The sequence below is a fragment of the Xiphophorus hellerii genome, chromosome 22 (assembly GCF_003331165.1).
Source record: "Xiphophorus hellerii strain 12219 chromosome 22, Xiphophorus_hellerii-4.1, whole genome shotgun sequence".
Taxonomy (NCBI): domain Eukaryota; kingdom Metazoa; phylum Chordata; class Actinopteri; order Cyprinodontiformes; family Poeciliidae; genus Xiphophorus; species Xiphophorus hellerii.
Window position 1 is genome coordinate 9,972,927 of NC_045693.1, and position 22,009 is coordinate 9,994,935.

A 22,009-nucleotide genomic window follows, 5' to 3' on the forward strand; every position below is an offset into this window, starting at 1 on the left:
TGTTTAAAAGGGCATTTTGGTCATTTTAATTCTAGGACCGAAAAGCAAATCGGAGTGGGCGAGCGCTCCTCTTGATCTTTCACCAGAATAAGTGGAAATTAAAGCCAGCTGCACCTCAGTTTGATGAGGAGGGTTCAAAGGGATGAAAGAGTTAATCAGAGGGGAGGGCGCGGGCACATGGAGGGAGGTGTGTGTGTGTGGGGGGGTGCCTTGGTATAAAACCAGCTCCAGATCGCACAACAACACCAGCGTGCGTCTGCCCTATTTCCTCCCGCAGGTTTCTTCAACTCTGTGAGGTTAATGCTGACCCTGACTTGGAAGATCTCTCGTTTTTCCTCGGTTCTACCTGTGCCGTTAGCCCAAAGGTATTCTCGCTGGACTATGCCGCGCAGAATGCGGACTGTGCAGAAAGTTGCGCAAAGCGGATGAAGTGGGGAAGTGAGGAAAACCTGTGGCATGAGGTTGAAAATGCGGCGAGGAAACGCAGCTGCGAGTTTTCTGAGTTTGGAGATCTGACAAGAGCGGAAAGTACTAATGCTCCATGCTGGATCAACACCACAGCTACTCACTACAGGCTGGAGTAGTCTCTGAACTCAGCCAAGTGTTTACTCATTCAGCCTAAATAAGATTATATGATTAGAAAGCCAAGGAGAATTGGTTTAGAAAAAAAACCTGGATCCAATTCCATCTCCAGTTCCTCGCATTCTCTGACTGCTTGTCCACCTTTTCGATCGGTTTCCTCCCCGGTTTTTTTTTTTTTTTTTTTTCCCTTTTCTTTTTCTTTTGCACCTCTGATTCCCGAAGTGGCTCCGAAGTGGTGTTGCGGCTCCTCGTCCCCGGCGGATCCGGAGATTGGAGTCTCTGCACCGGTGGGAGTCGGAGGCGGAGCTGGTGCTCCGGCCACACCGCGGGCTCCAAAGAGCGGCCGCGTCAAGAGGATGGTGCGGCTGGCGGCAGAGCTCCTGCTGCTGCTGGGACTTCTCCTCCTTACCTTACACATCACGGTGCTGCGGAGCAACCCGCTGCCTCAAGGAAATGCTACTGTGAGCCTGGATCAGGATACAACACTTACGGAGGTGAGTAAGGAAATCTGCTGCCACGAAGTAGAAACTTAACGGTGTTAAGTTTAATGGTGTTAGGTAGGTGGGTAGGGTAGGTGTTGTCCAGGTAACAGAGCCGACTACAAGTCTACAGGGGGCTTTGACCAGGACTTGATTTGGGGGTTCAGTGGTTTCTCACCACAAAGCCACTTGCAACTCTTGAACTGCCCATGCTTGATCTTTATTTCTGTAGGCTCACTATGCCAGTTTTCAGTGGAGCACATCCTCTAAATGCAGGACCATGAAAAGTTTTTTTTGCGTTTCTGCATTCTGGTCATAAAAGTTTTAGATTGTCAGCCGTTAGTATCAGACAAGGGTTCAGATGAAACCAGTAGTTATGCCACCCTTGATTGCAACATATGTTATGAGGCCTTTGTGACACCTGGCAGTGAGTCTTTGACATCACTGGAGGAACAGATCTGATTCAGCCACTTTGGATGGTTTCAGTGCCATGCTACAACCTCTTAATTAACTGACTTTAACGAGCCCACTCCAAAATCTGTTTCTTCTATTAGTTTTTTTTTTTTTCCTGGACTTGCTGGTGTGGTTTGGACGATTGTTCAGCTGCATTACCTGCTTTTGCTGGAGTTTTCAGGTCAAAAACTGATTATCAGAACGAATGCAACGAGATTCCTTGGGATTCATTGCAAGCAATATTAATAACTATTAATATTGTTGCAATATTGCAACAATATTAATATTGCAGCAGCTGTCAGGATCATCCATCTGTCAGGATCATCTAGATCCTGACAGCTGCAAAGTAGCCCCACACCATCACACTTCCACTACTGTGTTTTGTTGACAGTATGATGTTTTTTACATGTTGTTTTGGGTTCTTGATTTATTTCTGGAGGGATTTTGGTATTGTGCCGTTACTTCAGGGAAGGTTCATCACACTTCCATGATTTCTGTATTGGGGGATATTGACTCCCCTCTGGTATTCACTGGAATCCCAAATCCTTCAAAAATGTTTTTGTAAGCTTTTCCAGACTGATCAAATCAATGCTTTTTAATCTTACCTGTACTTGAATTCTTTTGATCAGGCTGTGACATCTGTTTTTTTTTATTTTATTTTTTTAGATCTGCTAGTCTACTTCCTGTTGTTGGACAGGTTCTGTTTAGGTGATTTCTTGATTGTACAAGTCTGGTAGTAAAACTGCTATGGAGCCGCTAATAAAATTAAACTCTGTGTTCCAAAAAATATAGTTAGTCACAATAAATTAATTGTCAAATAATGATTTGATTGTTTGACCGCTATGTTTTAGGGCCAAGTTAGTTTGCATAGCTTTTTTTCCTTAACTTAAATAATTACTCATAAAACTACATGTTTAACTCTGGAAACATTTCTGTGACTAAAAAAACTAATATCTGAAGATGTAGTTCAGAAAACGCATATCAAAGATAATCAGAGTTTATGATAAATTATGACTCATTAAACTTCAAAGACTTCTCTTAATGTTTACAACTGATACATTTGTCAAATAGTTTCTATAAATAAGAAAAACTGTTATTCATCACTCCAAAACTGTCTGAGGCAATTTAATGGTAGTCGTTATTTCTAAAGACATCAGAAGTTTTGAGTTCTCATTTGAGTCGGAATCTAAGTGCTCTTTGGGGCCCTATGGTGGCTTTTATTATTATTATCATTTTATTTATAAACCTTGATTCCACCGGGAAAATCCCAATGAGATCAAAATCTTTGTTTCAAGAGAATCCTTGCCAAACAAGAGAGTGCGGGCCTGGTGACTTTGACCAGCCGCTTAGTTTGCTTATGCTTCTGGCTGGCTCTGTGAGGTTAATTAAAGCCTTCACTTACTGAGGAAGACTCTTGGACTCTCTGGGGATTGGTGCATTCTTCCAAAAGGGAACCCCCAGGAATGATGGTGTGCCAGGAGAGGGGTAGAAAATGATCCGGGGTCAGAGATCAGCACCCTTGCCCCACAACAGACACACCTCCTATTGTCAGGGAGTTAAATGCTAGCTGCAGGCACTTCTGTCATCAAGGGCTCCTCACTGTCATCCAAACCCTTACTTGATAAGGCAGAGGATCAGGCCTGAGCCCCTGATGGTGCCCCATTTCCTGTTAAGATTCCCTGATGTGTGTTTGGACAGCACTTTGTCATAAACCAAACCTCCACCTTGTTTGGATTTCAGGCAAGGAAAATTGTGTTTGTTGTTGTGTTTGCTATTTATACAAAAACCAAATAAGGTGCCATGCTGCAAAATATCGGAACATAGGGAAAGGAAAAGTCATTACAAGCAGGAATGGTTAAATGATTACGAAGAACATTTAATAAGATGAATTTATTAAAATTGAAATAAATAGAAAATGATGTTGCTTCCCTGATATGTACCCCTGAAATATATTTAGAATGAAGATCATTCAGTGTTGCAGGAAAATAATGTTAAAACCTAAAAACAACTTTACAACACTCTACCTGGATATAAAAGCATGCAAAATATTTTCTGTGTCCTGTTTTGACAGGAAACCTCCTGTTCTGGCAATGTTTATGAGATGGTAGTGGGACCATTTAGTCATGGTTTTTATGTGGATGTTAAAATTTCCATTTGAGTCAAACAGCTAAGTTACTAGCAAGAGGTGTTGTGTTTGCTTTTTTGCCTCACTGATTCTGAATGCTGATCTCTAGCATTTTTGGGACTAAAACAATGGTCTTTAACTTTTCTGTATTATCAATCAATCAATCAATCAATCAATCAATCAATCAGATCAATCAAATTTTATTTGTATAGCACATTTCAGCAGCAAGGCATTTCAAAGTGCTTTACATCATTACAAACACAGAAACACAATGCAACATAGAATCAACAATCAAAACACGACATTAAGTCAAGTTCCATCAATAAATTTGTAATTGATTACATTTCAAATGCAATTCTAAACAGGTGGGTTTTTAGTTGATTTAAGTATTATTAAACTACAGCAGAGGTGTCTGAACCTTCTGCTACAGGAGCCAACACTGTCAATTTCAAAGCAGCCGTGGGCCACAAAATTACTTTTTTAATATGTATTAAAAGCACAAAAAAACGTAACTAAATAGAAAATAATTTAGCAAAACAATGAAAGGGGTGAATATTTGATTTTAAAATTAAAAATTTCTACATGTGTGGTGTTAGTATGAAGAACAGAATATGTCACTTGTTTTGCAGAAACTGGTGCATCTACCTCTGCTTTTGAGCGAAAACCACTGGATATTTGTGGCTCCATTTACTATAAAGATGCATTAACAGCATAAAATGTGGGCAAGAAATGAGGAGCAGTTATTTTAGGAAAACTGCATTTTACCTCCTTTTTAAAATGTGAAATATCACCTTTTTTTTTTTTTTTTAAGTATCTCTGCGTCAACCACTTGTGCTGTTCAACCAGTACTGTGCCATTCTCGAATTGTGGTGCAGAGGCTGAACAAAATCATTTCAAGGGCCACAAATGCCCTCTGGCTATACTTTGGATGCCTCTGAGCTAGAAGAACTTCTGGAACATTCACTCACTTAGGTTATGCCACATATTACCGATATTAGGAGGTGTTTCAGTATGTGTTCCATATTCTGAGCAAGTAGGAGCCTAGATATTTAATGAACGTGGCCTGAGAATAGAACCTTGAGGAACCCCACATGTGATCTTTGTTAACTCAGGTTCATTATTGTCAAATGACACAAAACAATCCTGGTCTTTCCTGGTGTGCCAAGAAGACAATAATGAAATCAGCACTGAAATCCAGGATTACTGAATCAGAAGTTCAACATAAGCTTTTGCACAATAAATCAATCGGGTTAATTTTTCCTTGGTGTGATAACATCAGTTGTTATCACACATCTGATCAAACTGATGTTTTTGACTCCCCTGTGATCCAGGTCAAAACGTGCCATAACAAAATTCAGAAGGGAGACATTTGTCAGCATGACACCACTTGAAACATGTTTAATGGCTTAGCAGCCCATTTTAACAGCAACATCAAGCAGACATACTTCAACAAAGCCATAAATCCACACCAAGGACTTATGAGGGGTTTGGGATCAACAGGCTTCTTTAGAAAGTGTCACAGGTATAGTACAGGAATTTTAAAGTGAGGGTGTGTTAAAGGCTCATAGGCAGCTCCCATTCTACTTGTAACAGATAATGCTCTTTGTGTTTTATTTAGTAAAAATCTATATTAGTAACCAATAATTATTGTCAAAGTATTTCCAGTTATATTAACTGTTAGAAAAGTAAAGAGTAGCTAAAATCAAAATATCAGTATTTTCTCTGGAGTCAAATGGGGTGGCCAGAAATTATCCAGCGGGAGACCATGCCCCCTCCTGACCACCCCTTAGAGGTGCCACTGGCTACTTTGATCTGAAATCCTTTACATGTTCTTTTCTTCATGCATGTTTCACACAGGGTGATTTTTGGTGGCACCCCATCTCCTAACTACAATTCCCATGTAGTCATAAAATCCAATGTAAATGTGACAAGAGTTTATAAAATGGTGTTGCTTTAAAACCGCTGTGATCCTCTTGAGTTTGGAATATTTTTAAGACAGCAGAGGTAAGCTCTGGTTTGGCATAAAAATATCCCACAAAATAGCCCAGGGGAATTTTTAACATGAACTTTGTTCGCTTAAGCGAATAAAGAAATCTAATTGATTTCTTAGATTTTTCATGTCCATGATCCATACGCAGCATCAAGAACTTTTAAGTAAGTTCTTGACCAGGTGTTAAGATCTTACTTGATCTGTGGCTCCAGAGCCATAAGTGGCTCTTTGGACCTTCCACAATCGCTCTTTATAACTTTGGATATAAACTTTTAAAGAACCAAGCAGTTTGTTTTAATGCACAAATGCAGGTTTTAGCAGCTTTCTTAGTTTTTTATGCATGTAATTACAGTAATAAAGTCATTCTAAAAGCACAATAGTATATTTTTCTTGTGCTTTTTAAAAAGAATGAATCATCCTCTATTCAAAGGGCATATGTGTTTTATTTAGCAGGACGGTGGGTAAAAATGACTCTTTGGGTTGTAAAAGTTGCAGATCTTTGATTAAGTCAAATTATTTTGTCTTAATACTATCTCACCTGCTTTTCCCATCCATTAAATTATTATATGATCAACTGGGTCAAACGCATAACTAGTTGTAGTTTTTGCACCCTAGATATTATGTATTTTAAAATGTTCACTTAATTTAGACTTTTACACTTTCTGTACCATGTGATGTATGTTTTCAGTGTGATAACATCCGTTCTGCTTTATGGTAAACTGATCTGTTCAAACTGCTGTTTTCAGTGCTTCCTCTATGATTCAGGTGAGGGCGTGCCTCAACAGGAAAACACTTGTCAGCATGACACCACTTGAGACATGTCTAATGGCTTAACTGCCCATTTTAACATGAGCGTCATGCAGACGTACAGTCACAGTGCTCGAGGCGCTGCATGGTCCCCATTTGCAGACACTGAGTCCTCAATGCAGCTGCCCTGGGATCAGTTGCTGGTTTGCATGTCTTCCCCTTCCCTCTTGTTAAAGCTTTGGATTTTGACCAAAGCTTACAAACAATACTGTTTGTAAGTCTTAAACATCCTTCAATTGCCAAAGTATTTAAAATGTTCATTCCATGTAGCAGATAAATATGTATCCTCCTTGGAAGAGTTTCTGTTGAAATAAAAATAAAAACATGTGTCGGGTATGTTTTTTTTTTTTTTTCATTTTTACAGCTAATAACTGAGGTGCACATTTTCAAGTCTGTGTTTTCCTGGATGTTAGGCCATACAAAGCTGAGGAAGTATTCCAGGAATTTATTGAATATTTGTCGTCCGGCCAAATGTTGAATTGGATGAGCAGGAAGAGGAGCAGCGGGGAGTTTATTCTGAGAAATCAAAGGAGGGATTCTGAACTCTTCATCCCAAGTTCATCACCCCACATTTCAATTATCCTAGAGATTCCTTTAACAATGAAAAATGAAACCAATCTTGAATGTTTTTTTTGCACATAAAGTCTAGATAAGTGCGCATAAAGTCTAGATAAGTTTCACTGATTCCTAATGAAAAGAAGTGATGTCATTCTGCAGCCAGGCTTGTCACAGCTCAGGTGTCAAATTAACAAAAGCAGCAAAAAAAAATTTACTTTAGCTTATTTATGTCCTCTCTTGTCAAAGGTTACTTTAAACTATGTACCTTTTCAGTTTCATTTGCATCCACTTTTTAGATGTGTGAGATGGGAAGGAAGATTTTTTTTTCTCCACCACTGCTGGAAACCATGTGGTAGTACCATGTAGACTACCTTAATTTCCTGTCAGTTCCCTGGGGGGGGGGAAGAACTGAGTGGCTCCCAATTGAAAATAGTCATGGCCCTTTAAAGAGCTCCTCACAATATGAAGCCAAAAAAAGGGAGGAAGCGGGAAAGAAGGCGATGAAGAAGAGATGAGGGAAGAAAGGAGGTGGCTTGTGTGTACAACAAGTGTTCATTCATGCCTTTTGGGAGTTGGGGTTTGGGGGCACTGAGACATCCTGGGAAGTCCCAGATGAGCGGACGGCTGGTGTGTCACTTTTGATCTCCAAATGAAAGGATGCTCCTCAACATATGAGTGATAGGAACTATAAAGCAGCCTGCTGTCAAAGCAGTTTGATATTTAACATTTAAATGGGTTTCTCCTGTGCTTTTTTTTACAGATAAGGTTGTGTTTGAGAGCAAAACGATGAAAGGATTTGTTTTTTCGTTAACATGTGTTTCAAATTCCTCTGAAAACAATATAGGAGGACAGGTGAATAATCTGCTAAAAAAACCTTTTAATTTCTTAGACTCATGTTTACTAAAACAGCCCTGGTATTTGTCATAGTACCAGATATTAATAATCTGCTCTGTTAAAATAAATATCCATTCATTATGCTGTTAAATATTGATAGTGGCCCCTGCTGAAACAAACTACACAGATGAGACACTTGCTTTTGTGTTACGCCACTGTATGTTTGCATTTACATTGTGATTAAACCTGTGAATGCTCCGTCTCGGTTGCTCCCTCAGCGGAGCTCAGTTACAGCCAACGAGTGAAATCTGAAGACTGGGAACATGAAAGGCAGGGTTATCACATGGGCATCTCAAAGTCCAAGTACTTTTGTTTGAAGCAGCGAGAGCTCTGTAATGTTCACGTAAAGAGCAGATTGCTGAACCATAAATTGGTCTCCCAAAATCGTTTTATTTTTTTATTTTCTTTTACAGAGCTCATAGCCATAAGTGTCTGGTTTTGGAAACAACACTGCTAGGGTTTTAACTGGATTCAGTTTTATGATTTCTTTTCCCACAAATATTATAATTTTGTACATGAATCCTCATCATCCAGAAAAAAGCTAAATTCTTTACTAAGAGGTTACAGAAAAATCTGTTTCTTTCTCTAAATTAATCATTTTAAGGACACGCAGCAGGAATTCTTTAACGTTTTGTCACATTTAAGCTAATCTAAAAAAAGCAATGCAGCTGCTTCCTCCAACAGAAGTTAAATGTACATTTATAATCCCGGCTCCCTTGCTGTGCAGCTTCTTTTACAGTGTCCGTTTTGCCGCAGAGTGCACCTTTACTCCACACAAACAGCTCCAGTGGGGGCTTTTATGCCCTCCACAATGTGGCTGGGCTGACACTTTGTCTGTGACAGGCCACCGCAACCGTGCAGCACCGCTTCCATATTCTCAGGCCTCGGTCTGGCCACAAAAACACTGGGAAGAAAAGGAAAAAAGAAAAACAAGAAACATGATTGATGCTTTGCTTTGATCTTATTTTCTGCCACCCCAGAATGGATGATTGCAGACTACTTATGGCTGTCTGTCCAATTTAGGAATAATTGATCCTTCTGTGCATACCTGATCGAGGACATATGCCTCAGCTGTCATTATGGGATGGATTTACAACACCCTGTCAGAAGACCAAATGTTTTTCTGTCTTCAAGAAGGCAGATGAAATTATTTTTGCAATGTTTGCTTAGGTTTTTCTGTATAGCAGAGCAGGAAAACCATCACTCTTACACAGCTCTTTTTTTAGGCAGCAATACAGCAGAACATGCTATCTATGTACACAACATATTACTATGGTAAAGTTGCAGCATGTTTAGTCAGGATAGAAAAAGGAAAAATATATAGTAAGGATGTACATAGTACCTAAATGCATGCTCAGAATAGATTTTATTTTGATTGAAGCAGACAGTTCTGTCTGGGTTCAGAGTCGAACTCATATGAACTCAAAAATTCATCCAATGTTGCTGTGTAAAAGAAAAATGTGGCGGTCTTTGTTCTAAAATGATCAAAATCAGGAATTAAATATATTCTACATGTATTCAAATACATTTCAATTGTATACATAATTTTGTTTCTTTCTTTTTTTTAGCAAAACACCTTAAATGCAAAAAGTAGGTCATTCGCCCAGCTGGCTCCTGAAGACCGGAGGTCTGGTGCCGAGCACCGGCCAGCCCATCAGCCTGCAACGCTCCCCTGGGTGCAGGGCAGCAACGTACACAAGGATGGTCCTGGGGCTTTCCTACTGGATCTGCATAACTTTCCGGACCTCTCCAAAGCTGATATTAATGGACAGAACCCCAACATCCAGGTGAACATGTGTGTCTGTGCAAAGTGTTTGATGCACTTTTATGCTTTTCTTTACCTCAAGGGACACTCTAGAATTTTTGTAGTGAGGCTTTGTGAAATGGTGATAAGCAGTTAATGTCCTGCCTGCAGTAGATAACTCTTGGCGTCTTCATTTAGCAATAAATGCAGAAGCGTTGGTCCCAGAGTTTTAAATCGGTAGCTAGTTTAAGAGGGACCAAGAAAAAATTGGACTTCTACAACTCTCTCAAAAATGTCATAAAACAAAATTAATTTTTAAAACAATTTGCATCTATTGCTTATTTACATAGAAACTGCTCAATATGTACATAGGAAATTGTGAGTAGGTGGTGCAGCACCAATAATCTTCCTATGTCAAACATAACAAGAGTAGAACATCCCTCAATCTGACTTTACCTGACATTTGTGTCTTTTTATATCCAGACTGCTCAGATGAGACATTAAAACTATTACAGTCAAAATCCTCATGGTGATGTATGGGAGTGCAGATTTTTTTTAACCCTTTCAGCTATCTTGATTGCATTGGATGGGTTTTTCCACTAAAGCTGATGATTACAAGGAAACTAAGTAGGAGACAAAGCATCACCAAATCGTGAAATGCATTCTAAGCACGGAACATGACCAGTATTCTAGTCAAAGTATCTACCTCGTAAAAAATTAAAGAAGGGTAAAATCAATAAATTTCACTTTAACTGCTACAAACAGACCAATTCACTTTGTTCCCAGAGGCCAAAGCTAACAGATTGTTTAAGCTGTTGCAAAACCAAAGCAGATTTTCTTCATCTCCAAAATGCTAAACAACTTGGGAATCCTGTTTTAGGAACCTTAAAACCATGGCTACGTTGACACCAGGTTGCTATTAACACGTAATCTGTAAATTATTTACTCTGTGGTAGATGTGGTGCACCACCAATGACCATTCCAATTTAAAGTGAGGTTGTGTAAAGGTCAATATAACAGTATTTACTCAAACCACTTTTATATTTTTAGAATTTACTTTATCCTGGTGAAGACTTCTAAACTGTCATCATGTTTGCATTGGGCAGGTATTTACACAGAGGATTGATTGTTTACACAGGGAAGTGAGCTAGGATGTGGTGTGCCACTAATGATCTTCCTGTGTGAAACAAACACTAACAATCATGTACAGATCTAATGTAGGCATCTGAGCTTTTAAATTTGTTTTTTTATTTGCTCTATGAAAAAAATTAATGAATATGTCGATTTTCCATAAATAATTTGAAGCTGCGTTCCACCGGGAAAAAAATCTGTGAATGCTGAACTGCAAATATAGGTGATAAACCTGACACATCTCATTGTGTATCAGATCATCTCATGAGCTCTGTGTTGCAGGTGGTGCCTTAAGACAGCATTAGTCCTTTTTAGTCTTGAGCCCTCTTGGCTTCAGCTACCAAGTCCAGCTAATTTGGATTTATGATATGAATTAAGGTAACAAGAAGATTATCTACTGCAGGTTAGATGTTAACGCCTTATAACCTTTGAATTTAAAATGACCCCTTTAAACTTTGGCAATGCAACAATGAAGGAAAAGAGATAACAGGAAGGAGAACAGTCTGGTGCACATCGTTGCACCTTTTTTCTTCCTCTTTCTCCATACATCTTCTCTACTCTTGCCCCTTTTCACACTTCCTGGATCCCAGTAAAGCGTAGGAGAGACTCCACGTCAATCATGCTGACAGCTGAAAGGCAGAGACTAACCAACAGAGCGTCGCTGCTGCACTAACCCATGTGCAGGAAGATGGACGGTAGCCTTATGTAAATGTGTGGCAGGCCCTTGGTCATAAATCCCTCAGTGAAGCAGATGGTTGAATAACGGCTGCCATGTTTAAATCATTCTCCTGTCTAATCCACCAAAGGGGGCTCTTTGCATTTCTGAGGGCATCATTGCTAAATATGAGCATGAACAAAGTGTATTAACATCTCAAGATGTGGGAAGAGAGAAAGCAACCAATTGAGCAAGGGCGTGAGGCTGTGGGAGCAAGGCAGGAGGAGGAGGGGGTGTCTTTGATCCTGGGATTCATCTGGCTTTCATGGTCTGGAGGAGGCCGAGTAGCCCTTTGAACTCTGTGTTTAGGTGGAGAGAGCCAGAGAGGTGGGAGGGCAGGGGTGGTGTCCCCCACTCTTCATATGGGAGGCACATGTGTCAGGACAGAAAGGGGGAGGGAGTGATGTTGTGTGCTGGGGCAACAGAAATGGCCCCTTGCATCCAATGTTATCATTCGTATTTTTAAGAGGAATATATATCAATTTTAGACAAAAAACCATAAAAATATTAAATATTAAGCATAAATTAGTTGGCCTTTCTGGTAGTTTTTAGCATCATTCTGAATCTCCCTTTACTGAAACCAAAAGAACCATTTAATTCATGGCCACTAAAACAAGAAAACACCCTCATATGTGAGGATAATAGCACCTTCTTGAAGTATGTCACTGTATGGCTGGAGACATAAAACAAATTGTTTGCATAAGAACAGCTTTGACTGGAATATGTAAGATGAATGCTTAATGGTGACAGTAAAAAGATTTGACAAGTGCTTTAGCCCAAATCATCAGTGAAAGAAAAGGTGGCTGAATCATGGAGGGATAACATATAAATGTCTCCTGGAAATGCTTTTTGCCTTATGGTTATGAAACAACTGAAATTGTAGTTGGGGGCACAATATTCCTCCAGGAAGATAATTGGGAGCTGTGCTTGTTTTCTTTCTCAGTGTCTGAGCCAAATGAATGAGAGAACATTTGAAAGCAGATGCTCTCTCACTGTTTTGACTTCACTTGGAACCACTGCAGGTGTAGCATAAACTTCAATTGACGTTTTAGGGATAAACAACTTGTTTTAAGAAAATCACGAGTAGGTTGTGTGACAAATAGTGTCCTTGGAAATGTTTTGACAGCTATATACATCGTCATCACTTATCAACTTTTGGCTTTCCTGTGCTCACTTGTTTTTAATCTAATCTTCCAAATTCCTGGCATGGCAATGACTATAACTATCATGAGCTATCATTTATCTCTAAGGTGACCATTGAAGTGGTGGATGGACTAGAAGGCCATGAACCTGAGAGAGAACTTCACAAGGAAAGCAAGCCCAACTGGGCCTCCCCCAACTGGAGAAACTGGTGGCCTCACACCTCTTCTTCGTCCTCTCATCAAACGGAAGAGCACGATCGCTCCTATGGGAGAAAAACAGAGGACAGCAACTTTCTCAGGCCACCATCAGACTGGGACAGGAGAGGAAGCAAAGCTCAAACTGAATACGGTGAGACAGACGGCAGGGTGTGGGTATTTGTTTCTGTTTGCATGATACGTCACCGGCTCCAATGGGGCTCTTATTTGAGCACTGCTTCCCAGATGGCTGCAGTCTGATGTGGAATCTGTAATTTGCAGATTTACTGATTTAAGCTGTCAGAATAATAAGGGCAGTCATGCTAGGCAAGCCCTGATTGAAGCCCTAACGCGTTTTTATGGCACAGATTCCGCTGCGGTGCAAAGCTAGCTGCGTCGTTGCATCAAAGTTCAGTCACAGTCAAGGAGCAGGAAGCACCATTAGGGCCTCTTAGGGACTCGAACCACGCTCTCCAAAAGCAAACCCCATAGATAAATCTGCCGTGAAAGAATTTATGCTCACTGTCATACAGTGCGGCCCGTGTTGAAGCATGCCCAAACCAACGCAGTCAAAGAGGAATTTCTGTGTCGTTTTATTCACTTGCACTGGGGTGTTTGGAGGAAAGATGTTTGATATTTAGTAAACCATAACCCCTGTTAAATGCCTCTAGCTTATCACTGCGGTCATCTCCATCATTCTTCCTGTATTTCACACCACAGTAATGGACGTGAAATATTTTATCTGCATTACTGTCATAGTCTTAAAGTTAATGATCCACCGATGGAACAATTATTTAACTGATGTGTGGCCTGAAAACTTTCTTTTTCTTCCTGAATTCAGATTTTTGTCTTAACTGAATATGGCTAATGTGGTTTATATTACTGAAAAACGCACATGCTGAAGGGCAGATGGAGGATATATAGGGTGGTTTGAATGCCAGCCAGAAATACTTGCATCCCAAAATGACCACATTAATGCTTCTCTCTGATTGAATATGGCTTTTCAAACGTGGATCAATGTGTGTGGCAGAGTGACAGTGGTGGTGGGACGAGGTGACCCTCATGTAACTGCTTCTCTGTTTGCATTTGCTGTTATTTCACTTTGAATTTTGAAATTAAGGAGTTAAACATACAGCAGCTTTCAGATGTTCAATGTGCTCTAAAATTTGTCAACAAACTTTTGTTAGAAAGCTTTTGTGAATTTTCTCATACTACACCCACACATACAAATATATTTTATTGGGATTTTATATGAAAAACATACAGGAAATCTAAAAGGTTTTGCATATGTTTGGATGGAAATTCTCAAAAATTGTACTATCCATTTGAATAATTGAATAGGATCTGATTTAAACATATTTAGCTGGCTGTATCGTTACCATCCTTTGCCTGCAGAAACTGTAAAACTTCCCCATGTTTTAAAGCTCCTAGCAGGTTTTCTTTGAGGACTGCTCTGATTTTTATCGTCATTTATCTTCCCATGAACTCTGACCAATTTAACTGTCCCTGGTGAGAAAAAGCATTCCCAGGTTTTATTATTCCCAAGTGTTGGTTTTCCACCGCACATAGCATTTGGCATGCAGATTAAAAAAAGTTTTGTTTGGTCTTATTTGCCAAGAGAACCTTCTTCTACGCATTTGCTGATTTTATGTGGCAAACTGTAAATGATACTACTTCTGACTTTCCTTCAACAATGATTTCTTCTTGCTACTCTTGTATAAGGGTCGGTTTTGTGGAGTACATGTCTAGTGGTCTGATTTTCTTTGTACAAGTTACCATTGACCTCCTGCTTCTGCCTACACCAGAATAAGTTCAGGTAGCCATGTCTTGATAAGTTTGCATTTTTTTTTCCAATTGACAAGAGCTTTTTGAGATGACTAAAGTATGGAATATTGTTTTTATGACCTAACCCAGCTTTAGGTTTCTCCACATTATCTCTGACCTCTGTGCTATGCTTCTTGGTCTTCACGATGCTGTCTGTTTAGTAATGAAGTGATGAAGGCAGGCTTTACACTAGATTTTATTAAATAATATTGAGGTTAAGAAGGAAGCAGAAAAATGCATGCCGCATGTAGTACTGTCCTCCTGCTACTTTGTGTAAAATAAAAATCTTACCGTCTCCTTCGTCTTTCCTTTCTCTGATCCAAGACTACATGGATGGTGAAGGAGACTGGAGCAGCTGGTCAGCATGCAGTGTCACCTGTGGAAACGGCAACCAGAAGAGAACCAGGTCCTGTGGTTATGCCTGTACGGCCACAGAGTCCCGGACTTGCGACATGCCCAACTGTCCAGGTAATCTCCTGTTTGTTTTTATCCTTGTAAGGAGCAAAACAAAACCCATTTATTCATAGTTACTCATTCTTCATTCCATCCTTGTCCCTTAAGGTTTTGAAGACGCCTTCAAGACAGCAGCTACTGAAGTGAGCCTGCTAGCTGGGAAAAATGAATTCAATGCCACAGAGCTCTTTGGTGTTGGTAAGATTTTGTCCATTTACTTTTCTTCTCCACCCCATCCTACTTATAAATGTGACTGCTTTATCGCAGAGAATGTTGATCTACACATTTAGCGCCATTACTGTGAAAGTGCTGCAGGGCATGAAGGTCTCAGCTTTCATCTTCCCACCTTTTATCCCAATGTTCCTAAAGTCTTCAGTAAAACCACACACTTATAGAAAAAAGCTACTCCTGCTCACACTTCTGAATTTCAACTTTAATGTTGGCCACCAAACATTATTTCTTCCAGACACAGACAGCTGTGAGCGATGGATGAACTGCAAGAGTGAGTTCTTGAAGAAGTACATGACGAAAGTGGCTAACGACCTTCCCAGCTGCCCCTGCTCTTACCCGACTGAGGTGGCGTACAGCACGGCGGACGTGCACGACCCCCTCACACGGCGCGATTTCCGCTGGAAAGACGCCAGCGGGCCAAAGGAGAAGCTGGAGATCTACAAGCCTACGGCCCGTTACTGCATCCGCTCCATGCTGACCCTGGAGTCGACCACGCTGGCCGCGCAGCACTGTTGCTACGACGACGGCATGAAACTCATCACCCGCGGCAAAGGGGCCGGCACGCCCAACCTCATCAGCACAGAGTTTTCCGCAGACCTGCACTACAAGGTGGACATCCTGCCCTGGATCATCTGCAAAGGAGACTGGAGCCGCTACAACCAGGCCAGGCCGCCAAACAATGGCCAGAAGTGTCCAGAAAATCCTCAGGATGAGGATTATTACAAACAGTTTGAAGAAGCAAGGGAGTTCTAGCCTGTGCAGCTCAAACTAGACTCAGAGACTCATGCATCCTCACAAGAAGCACACTTGTCATAAACTTGTCGTCCATTTTTCTGCTTTCTTGACAAGTTCCGTTTTTAAAAGATACTCCTTTATAACGTTGCTGCAAAATGTTACTCAGAGTTGGTCACAAAAAGGGAGAAATTTCTTCATTTTTTAAAAAGGGAAAGTTACTATTATAGAAACGTCAGGTTAGACCGTGTCCAAGTTTGTCTCTGTAGATGTTGCAGTGATAGAGTAATGAGACGCCCTCTCCCAGGAATGTGTTGGTCAGAAGGGGCCAAAGAACAGAGCGGCTCAGTTTTAATAATTTTCTGTGCAGGTTTTATCCATGTAAGCTTGTGGGTATAAATATTTAGCATGCACATTTCTGTTTTGTTCATTTACCACTGTAATATTCTGTCTGTGAGGCAGTTCATTGTAAAAAGCCTGCATTAGTTTTGTAAAGTATTTATTAAAGTGTAGCTGTGATTGTGGTGGGTGTCTGTGATTTTAGATTGTCTTTCACATAAAGGTTTTTTTTTCTCTTGATAAAGCATTCACGCTCCATGAACATTTTTACACTTCTTCTACTCTTACAAGCCCAAACTTCAAACAATTTAATTGGGATGTAATATTAAGGGCAAAAAACAGCTTCAGTGCAGATTAAATATAGGTTGTCTGCAATCACAGATTCTTATTTGGATTTAGGTCTGGACTTTGACTACTACATTCCAACAAATGAATATGCGTTGCTCCAACCCAATAGTGAACAAAGTCAGTCCTCAACGACTAGTATCCTGCATGCTTATCCTGCTGGAATGTGAACTTTTATTTTACAACCTCTAACAGGTTTTCTTGTCGTTTTCCATGTTTTTGCTCCATTCAGCTTTCCGTTAATTCTGACTCCGCTTTCACTCCTCCTGGAGAAAAGAGGATCACAACATGATTTTGTGCAGTGTTTAGTTACACACAAGTGGACTCTGTTAAGTGACTTCTGAATGCAACTAGTGGCCTTTATTCATTAGCAGCTGACCAGGAAGAAAAGGAGTCTGAGAGGGGGTAGACATGACGTAAATGTATCGACTGAATCGAATCGGGGTCGTGTGCCGGCTCTACCACTGAGACATGTGGAGCCCCAGGGGATTTTATTAAGCGGTATTAGAATAGAAGGGCCTAAATGTGGACACTTTCTAGGTGTTTATGTGTTAAAAAAACTGTTGGATCCTTTTCCTGACATTTTCCCCTAATTATTCACTAATTTGTGTTGTTCTGCCACATAAAATCCCAATAAAACACGCTGAGGTTTGTGGTTCCAATGTGACAAAATGTGAAAAAGTTCAAGCGGTTTGAATACATTGAGACACTGACAAAAACTAAACCAGAGCTTTGTCTCTAGTTCATACCTCACCATCACCCAAAGCATACGATGTAACTAGCAGAGCGTGAAGAACGAGAGAAATAAACATTCAGAGAAACAATTGAATAAGAAATGTCTAAAAAAAAGCGAATGTGTGAAGTGTACTGTCATTTTCCAACATCTTCAAGGATCATCAGCTGCTCCTAGATTTCTCTCCTGCTGTCAAACAAACAAAAAAAAAATCATCTCCAGGAACAGAAAAAAAAACATCTCATCTAATCAATTACACTCCTCCACAGAGTTAAGCCAGTGCACAAGACTTCCATTAGTTCCATCCAGAGTGGCTGTCAGGCCAGGCCTTTTGATGGGGCTGTGATATTTCTTCAGAGGGCAAGGAGAGTAAGGTTCCTTTGAATGCGACTCAGATTCTTTCTTTGGCATGTATCCTCACATTCCTGAGTAATTTCTCAGTGTACACACACTCCCACACACACACATTCACCCCTGCTTGTCCGTAGCGGGGGGTGAGGGGGACCTCTGACCGTTCCCTCTCCGCTGAGTGCTGCAGTCATTGTCACACAGAGAAAGCCATTCATGGTGCCCTCATTCCTGCAGTCTCGTGTGCTGCACAGCTGGCCGGGTGCAGGGGCTTGTCTTTATAAACCAGCAGGCCCCAGCACGTTTCACACCCCCGAGGCGCTCTCTTTGCAACCACCTAGTTGTTTCTCTGTTCATGGAAAACTCCACGGGCATCGTCCGACACATTAATCCGCGTCTCTGCTTTTTCTCAACGTGTTCACTGAAAAATTGAACAAGAAGTTTGCTTAATCTCATGTCAGTCCCCCGAGTTAAAGCATGGTTTACTGCAGAGATTAAAGAGAGCAGCATGGATCGTTATCTTGACGCGGCGTCTGCTGAGCAGGTTTAGAGATCAAAGCGAGGTGTTCACCTTTTATTTTGCAACATTAGCGCCAAGTTCAAATTGACGGCATACCTTCCACTTCGCCACGTCTCTCCCACCCCCACTCAGATTTTCCCTCCAGGCAGGCTCTCTCCTTGTGGCTCCAGAGCAGGCAGTTACTCGCATGCACGCCGCACACCGCTGCGACTGCTGCTGTGATTATTGCGCAAAGGTAAGGATTAGAATACAGATAGAAGGCTAGAGAGGGTAACTGGTGTGAAATTGTAGAGGAGGGCAGAAAAAGTCTACGCCCGCCAGAGGAAAGAAACCTCGCTGCTTGGATTGTTTGTGAGGCCTCGCTGCTGTGTTGCTATTTCCAGCATAGCGTTCTGGTATGTTTCAAAGGCTGCACATTAGTGGTGTATTGTCAAGGACCCGAAAGGGCTCATTAAGCATCACTAAGATATGGGTTTTGGTATTTTGCCTCTATTTTTGTTATGAGAAAGGAATTATGCAGACACGGCTTTAGATTGAGCTCCTCAGAGCTTCCCCTGGGATTTCTCAACAGATCTACACACCAGAGCCACAGTGCAACAGTCAACTAACTTCAACATCCAGCTTAAATAAATGGATTTTGACATTAGCTTACACAAACATGTAAAGGGTGCCATGAATTTGTACTGGAATCCCTTTGAAACAATTAAATAAAATCCAATAAAATTACACATCACGTAATTTGTGCGTAATTTTGTCTTAGTCGTCTTAAAAGTGTTGTTAGAGAACATTAGTGGACAAGCAGGATCATGAAGACCAAGGAACACAGCAGACAGGTCTGGAATCAGTTGTGGAAAAGTGTAAAGCAGAGTAAAGTTCTAAAACTATTCCTCTGGAGGAGCTGCAGAAATTCACAGCTCAAACATGCGGAAGATCCTCATCTGGCTCTGGTCAGATGAGACCAAAGCTGAACTTTTTGGACCCACATGCAAAACATTGCGTGGCAGAACACACCATCCTCATCCTCAATATGGAAGTGGCAGCATCACACTTTTGGGGTGTTTTTCTTCATGTGGGGGGAGTTGAATCCAAAACCAAATTGTCAGAAAGTTATATGCTGCAAAAGACTTGAGACTGGTGTGGAGGTTCACCTTGCAGCATCACAGCGACCGTACACATAGTGCCAGAGGAACACTGGATTAGTTAAGATCAAAGCATATCCATGTGTTAAAATGCCCCTGTAGATTTAATACTCTTCAACTTAGATTCTCTTCAAACTTATGCATAAGTCTAATTTGGTGTAATAAATTCAACATGGAGTATTCTTAAAGCTCTGCCTCATCATCTTACAAGCAGAAAAGCAAATGTTTGTTTTAGGATCTCAGTCTGAAGGCTTCTGTAGGTAAAGGGGCAGGGACATCTCTTTGTTTTGGGTGTGCTGCAGATGTGGCTGAGCCATTTTTAGTCTCACTTCCCTCACTTTCTTTCACTCGCTCCCTTACACTGTCGCTTTATGGGTGGTGTGGCACAATGCAGGAAGTGTCTGGGCCGCAATACCGCAGGGCCCTAACTTCATGGCAAACCTAATTAAAAGGTTTTTCTTTCGGCTTCTAATCTGAAAGGGCTGCCCTGGACCCGGACCTTGCTTATCTTTCATCCGCCCACCCCCAGTCATCACCCCCGGCACTTTACTGACAAAAAAAACAAACAAAAAAAAGAAGCAGGCACCGTGCCATTGGTTCTCATCTTTGGCACGGCAACACAAGGGAGGAGTAAGCTGCAGGGGTCGGGGGAGCAAATATTGGCATACAGCTGAGCAAACGGGACAAGTACAAGTGTAGGACCTGAGAGGGCAAAACAGAGCTCTGCTGCTAGTAGACAATGGCAAATCAAATTACTTTGACTTGTTAGATGTTTGGGTTGGTTTTACAGGCACCTGCTGCTGGCAGGTCCTGTATAGAAGCATGCACCTGCTTTCACTTACAGGTCCTTGCGAAAATTCTCTCTCAATCAAAGATTTCCATCTTATATACCAACACATAGTAGTTCCTAATTGTGAAGTGGGAGGAGACGTTACTAATAGAAAAATCTGAGAAGTGTTATGTGCATCCCACTGGTGAATATTTTGTACCACCTTTTGATGCAAATGTTCAACTATCTTTCTCAGAAATGCTGCATTTATACACAAAGAGGAGGACTCTTAAATATGCTAAGCAGCTTCTGAAGGCAAATGGTTGCATTTTATTTAGTGGTTTCAGAGAAAATATGAGTTAAATACAAATACAAAACACTTTTCTGCTTTCCACGTTTATATGTGAAAAATTTAGAGGCTCATTTTTGGTCTATCGCATAAAAACTCAAAAAGGCAAGTTTATGATTATAATATGACAAATATATTTTTTTTTAAAAACTAGGCACATGAATACTTTTGCAAGACACTGTATACAATGTTGCAGGGTATAGATTACCTTTTTCAGGCTCAAAGGAAAATGCATCGTTTCCAGATGTTTTTTGTTTGAGCTAATATCATCAGTAATAACCCATATGTCTTCAACACAGACATATCAAAAAAAAGTTGTGCAGACACAAAACAAAATATGGTTTGATTTTAAATCTTGATTTTGACTGACTAACCAGGCTATCACAAAGGGCGGCTGGTATGACAATGCTGAGGCGGAATGGTGTCTTGGAGGTGGTGAGGGGTAGCGAGCACGAGGAACAAAAAGCTGCGTGGCCGTGACTCCGCGGTGACAGCACCGCTTGGCATGTTGAGGACAGCAGGGCAGACAGGCAAGGCTGCTGCCTTTGATCTTTATTTGCTTCATGTCTGTTTTGCATTTAAGAGCTTTGCTGAACGTAAGGCATTGGACACACGGAAAATGGCTCAGGAGGATCGGTCCGCGTTTTAAAGAGCCGGGATCTTTTTTCAAAGCTGAGGGGATCCAGAGCGAAGACGAAAACTCCACGGTGAGTAGAGAGGAAGGTTCCCCAGTGGCACAGATTAGCCCTGATGAAAATCGCTTGCCCGCTAATAACACACAGCTGATCATGTTAGTGGAAAGTTGTGAGTGAATGGGAGGGTTATTGTCAGCGGTTACGTCAGTCTCCCTTTAGATGGACCTTTAACATCAAACTGAGGACAGGTGGCTGCAGAACAACACACACAGCATACTTTTAGCTAACATGCAACACTTATGACCTCCCAAATTCACTTTGCACCTTAGTGACACCAAACAACTGTGACATGTTACACCTCAGGGGCAGACTGACTGCATGTCATCACTATGTGGGCTGATCTCACAATCTGGCATAAGGCACTGACACTGACGCATTTCTACTTTCAAATGGTGAATATGAATCTTTTCACAGTTCTGCTGCAAATTCCACCCAGACACCACAATGGCCACAATCCAGAGTCAGCAGCAGCTGGACAAAGTGTTGCTAGAAAGACTTCCCAGCCTGTAAAAAGCTTCAGAACGACGAGAAGAAAAGAGGAAAGGAAAAAGCACTGGAATATTGATATATACTGTACATTGATTTTAAACAGAAAGGGAGCTGCTTCTTCACTGTTATTACATCACAAACACCTCACCTACTTTGATGTTCAGCTCTTTTCTGGCATACACTTTGGCTCTCGGAAATAAAAAGCCCCGTCATATGTAAAATGCTCTA

At 41.0% G+C, this 22,009-nt stretch overlaps 1 protein-coding gene across 1 annotated transcript; it reads left to right on the plus strand.

Moving 5' to 3' along the window:
- Positions 1 to 229: 229 nt before the first annotated feature.
- Positions 230 to 16,579, plus strand: ism1 (isthmin 1). The gene is made up of 6 exons (XM_032553085.1): positions 230 to 1,076; positions 9,457 to 9,675; positions 12,729 to 12,969; positions 14,964 to 15,107; positions 15,201 to 15,290; positions 15,559 to 16,579. The coding sequence occupies exons 1-6, from the start codon at positions 633 to 635 to the stop codon at positions 16,074 to 16,076; spliced, it is 1,656 nt and encodes a 551-aa protein (XP_032408976.1). The 5' UTR covers positions 230 to 632; the 3' UTR covers positions 16,077 to 16,579.
- The last annotated feature ends 5,430 nt before the right edge of the window (positions 16,580 to 22,009 follow it).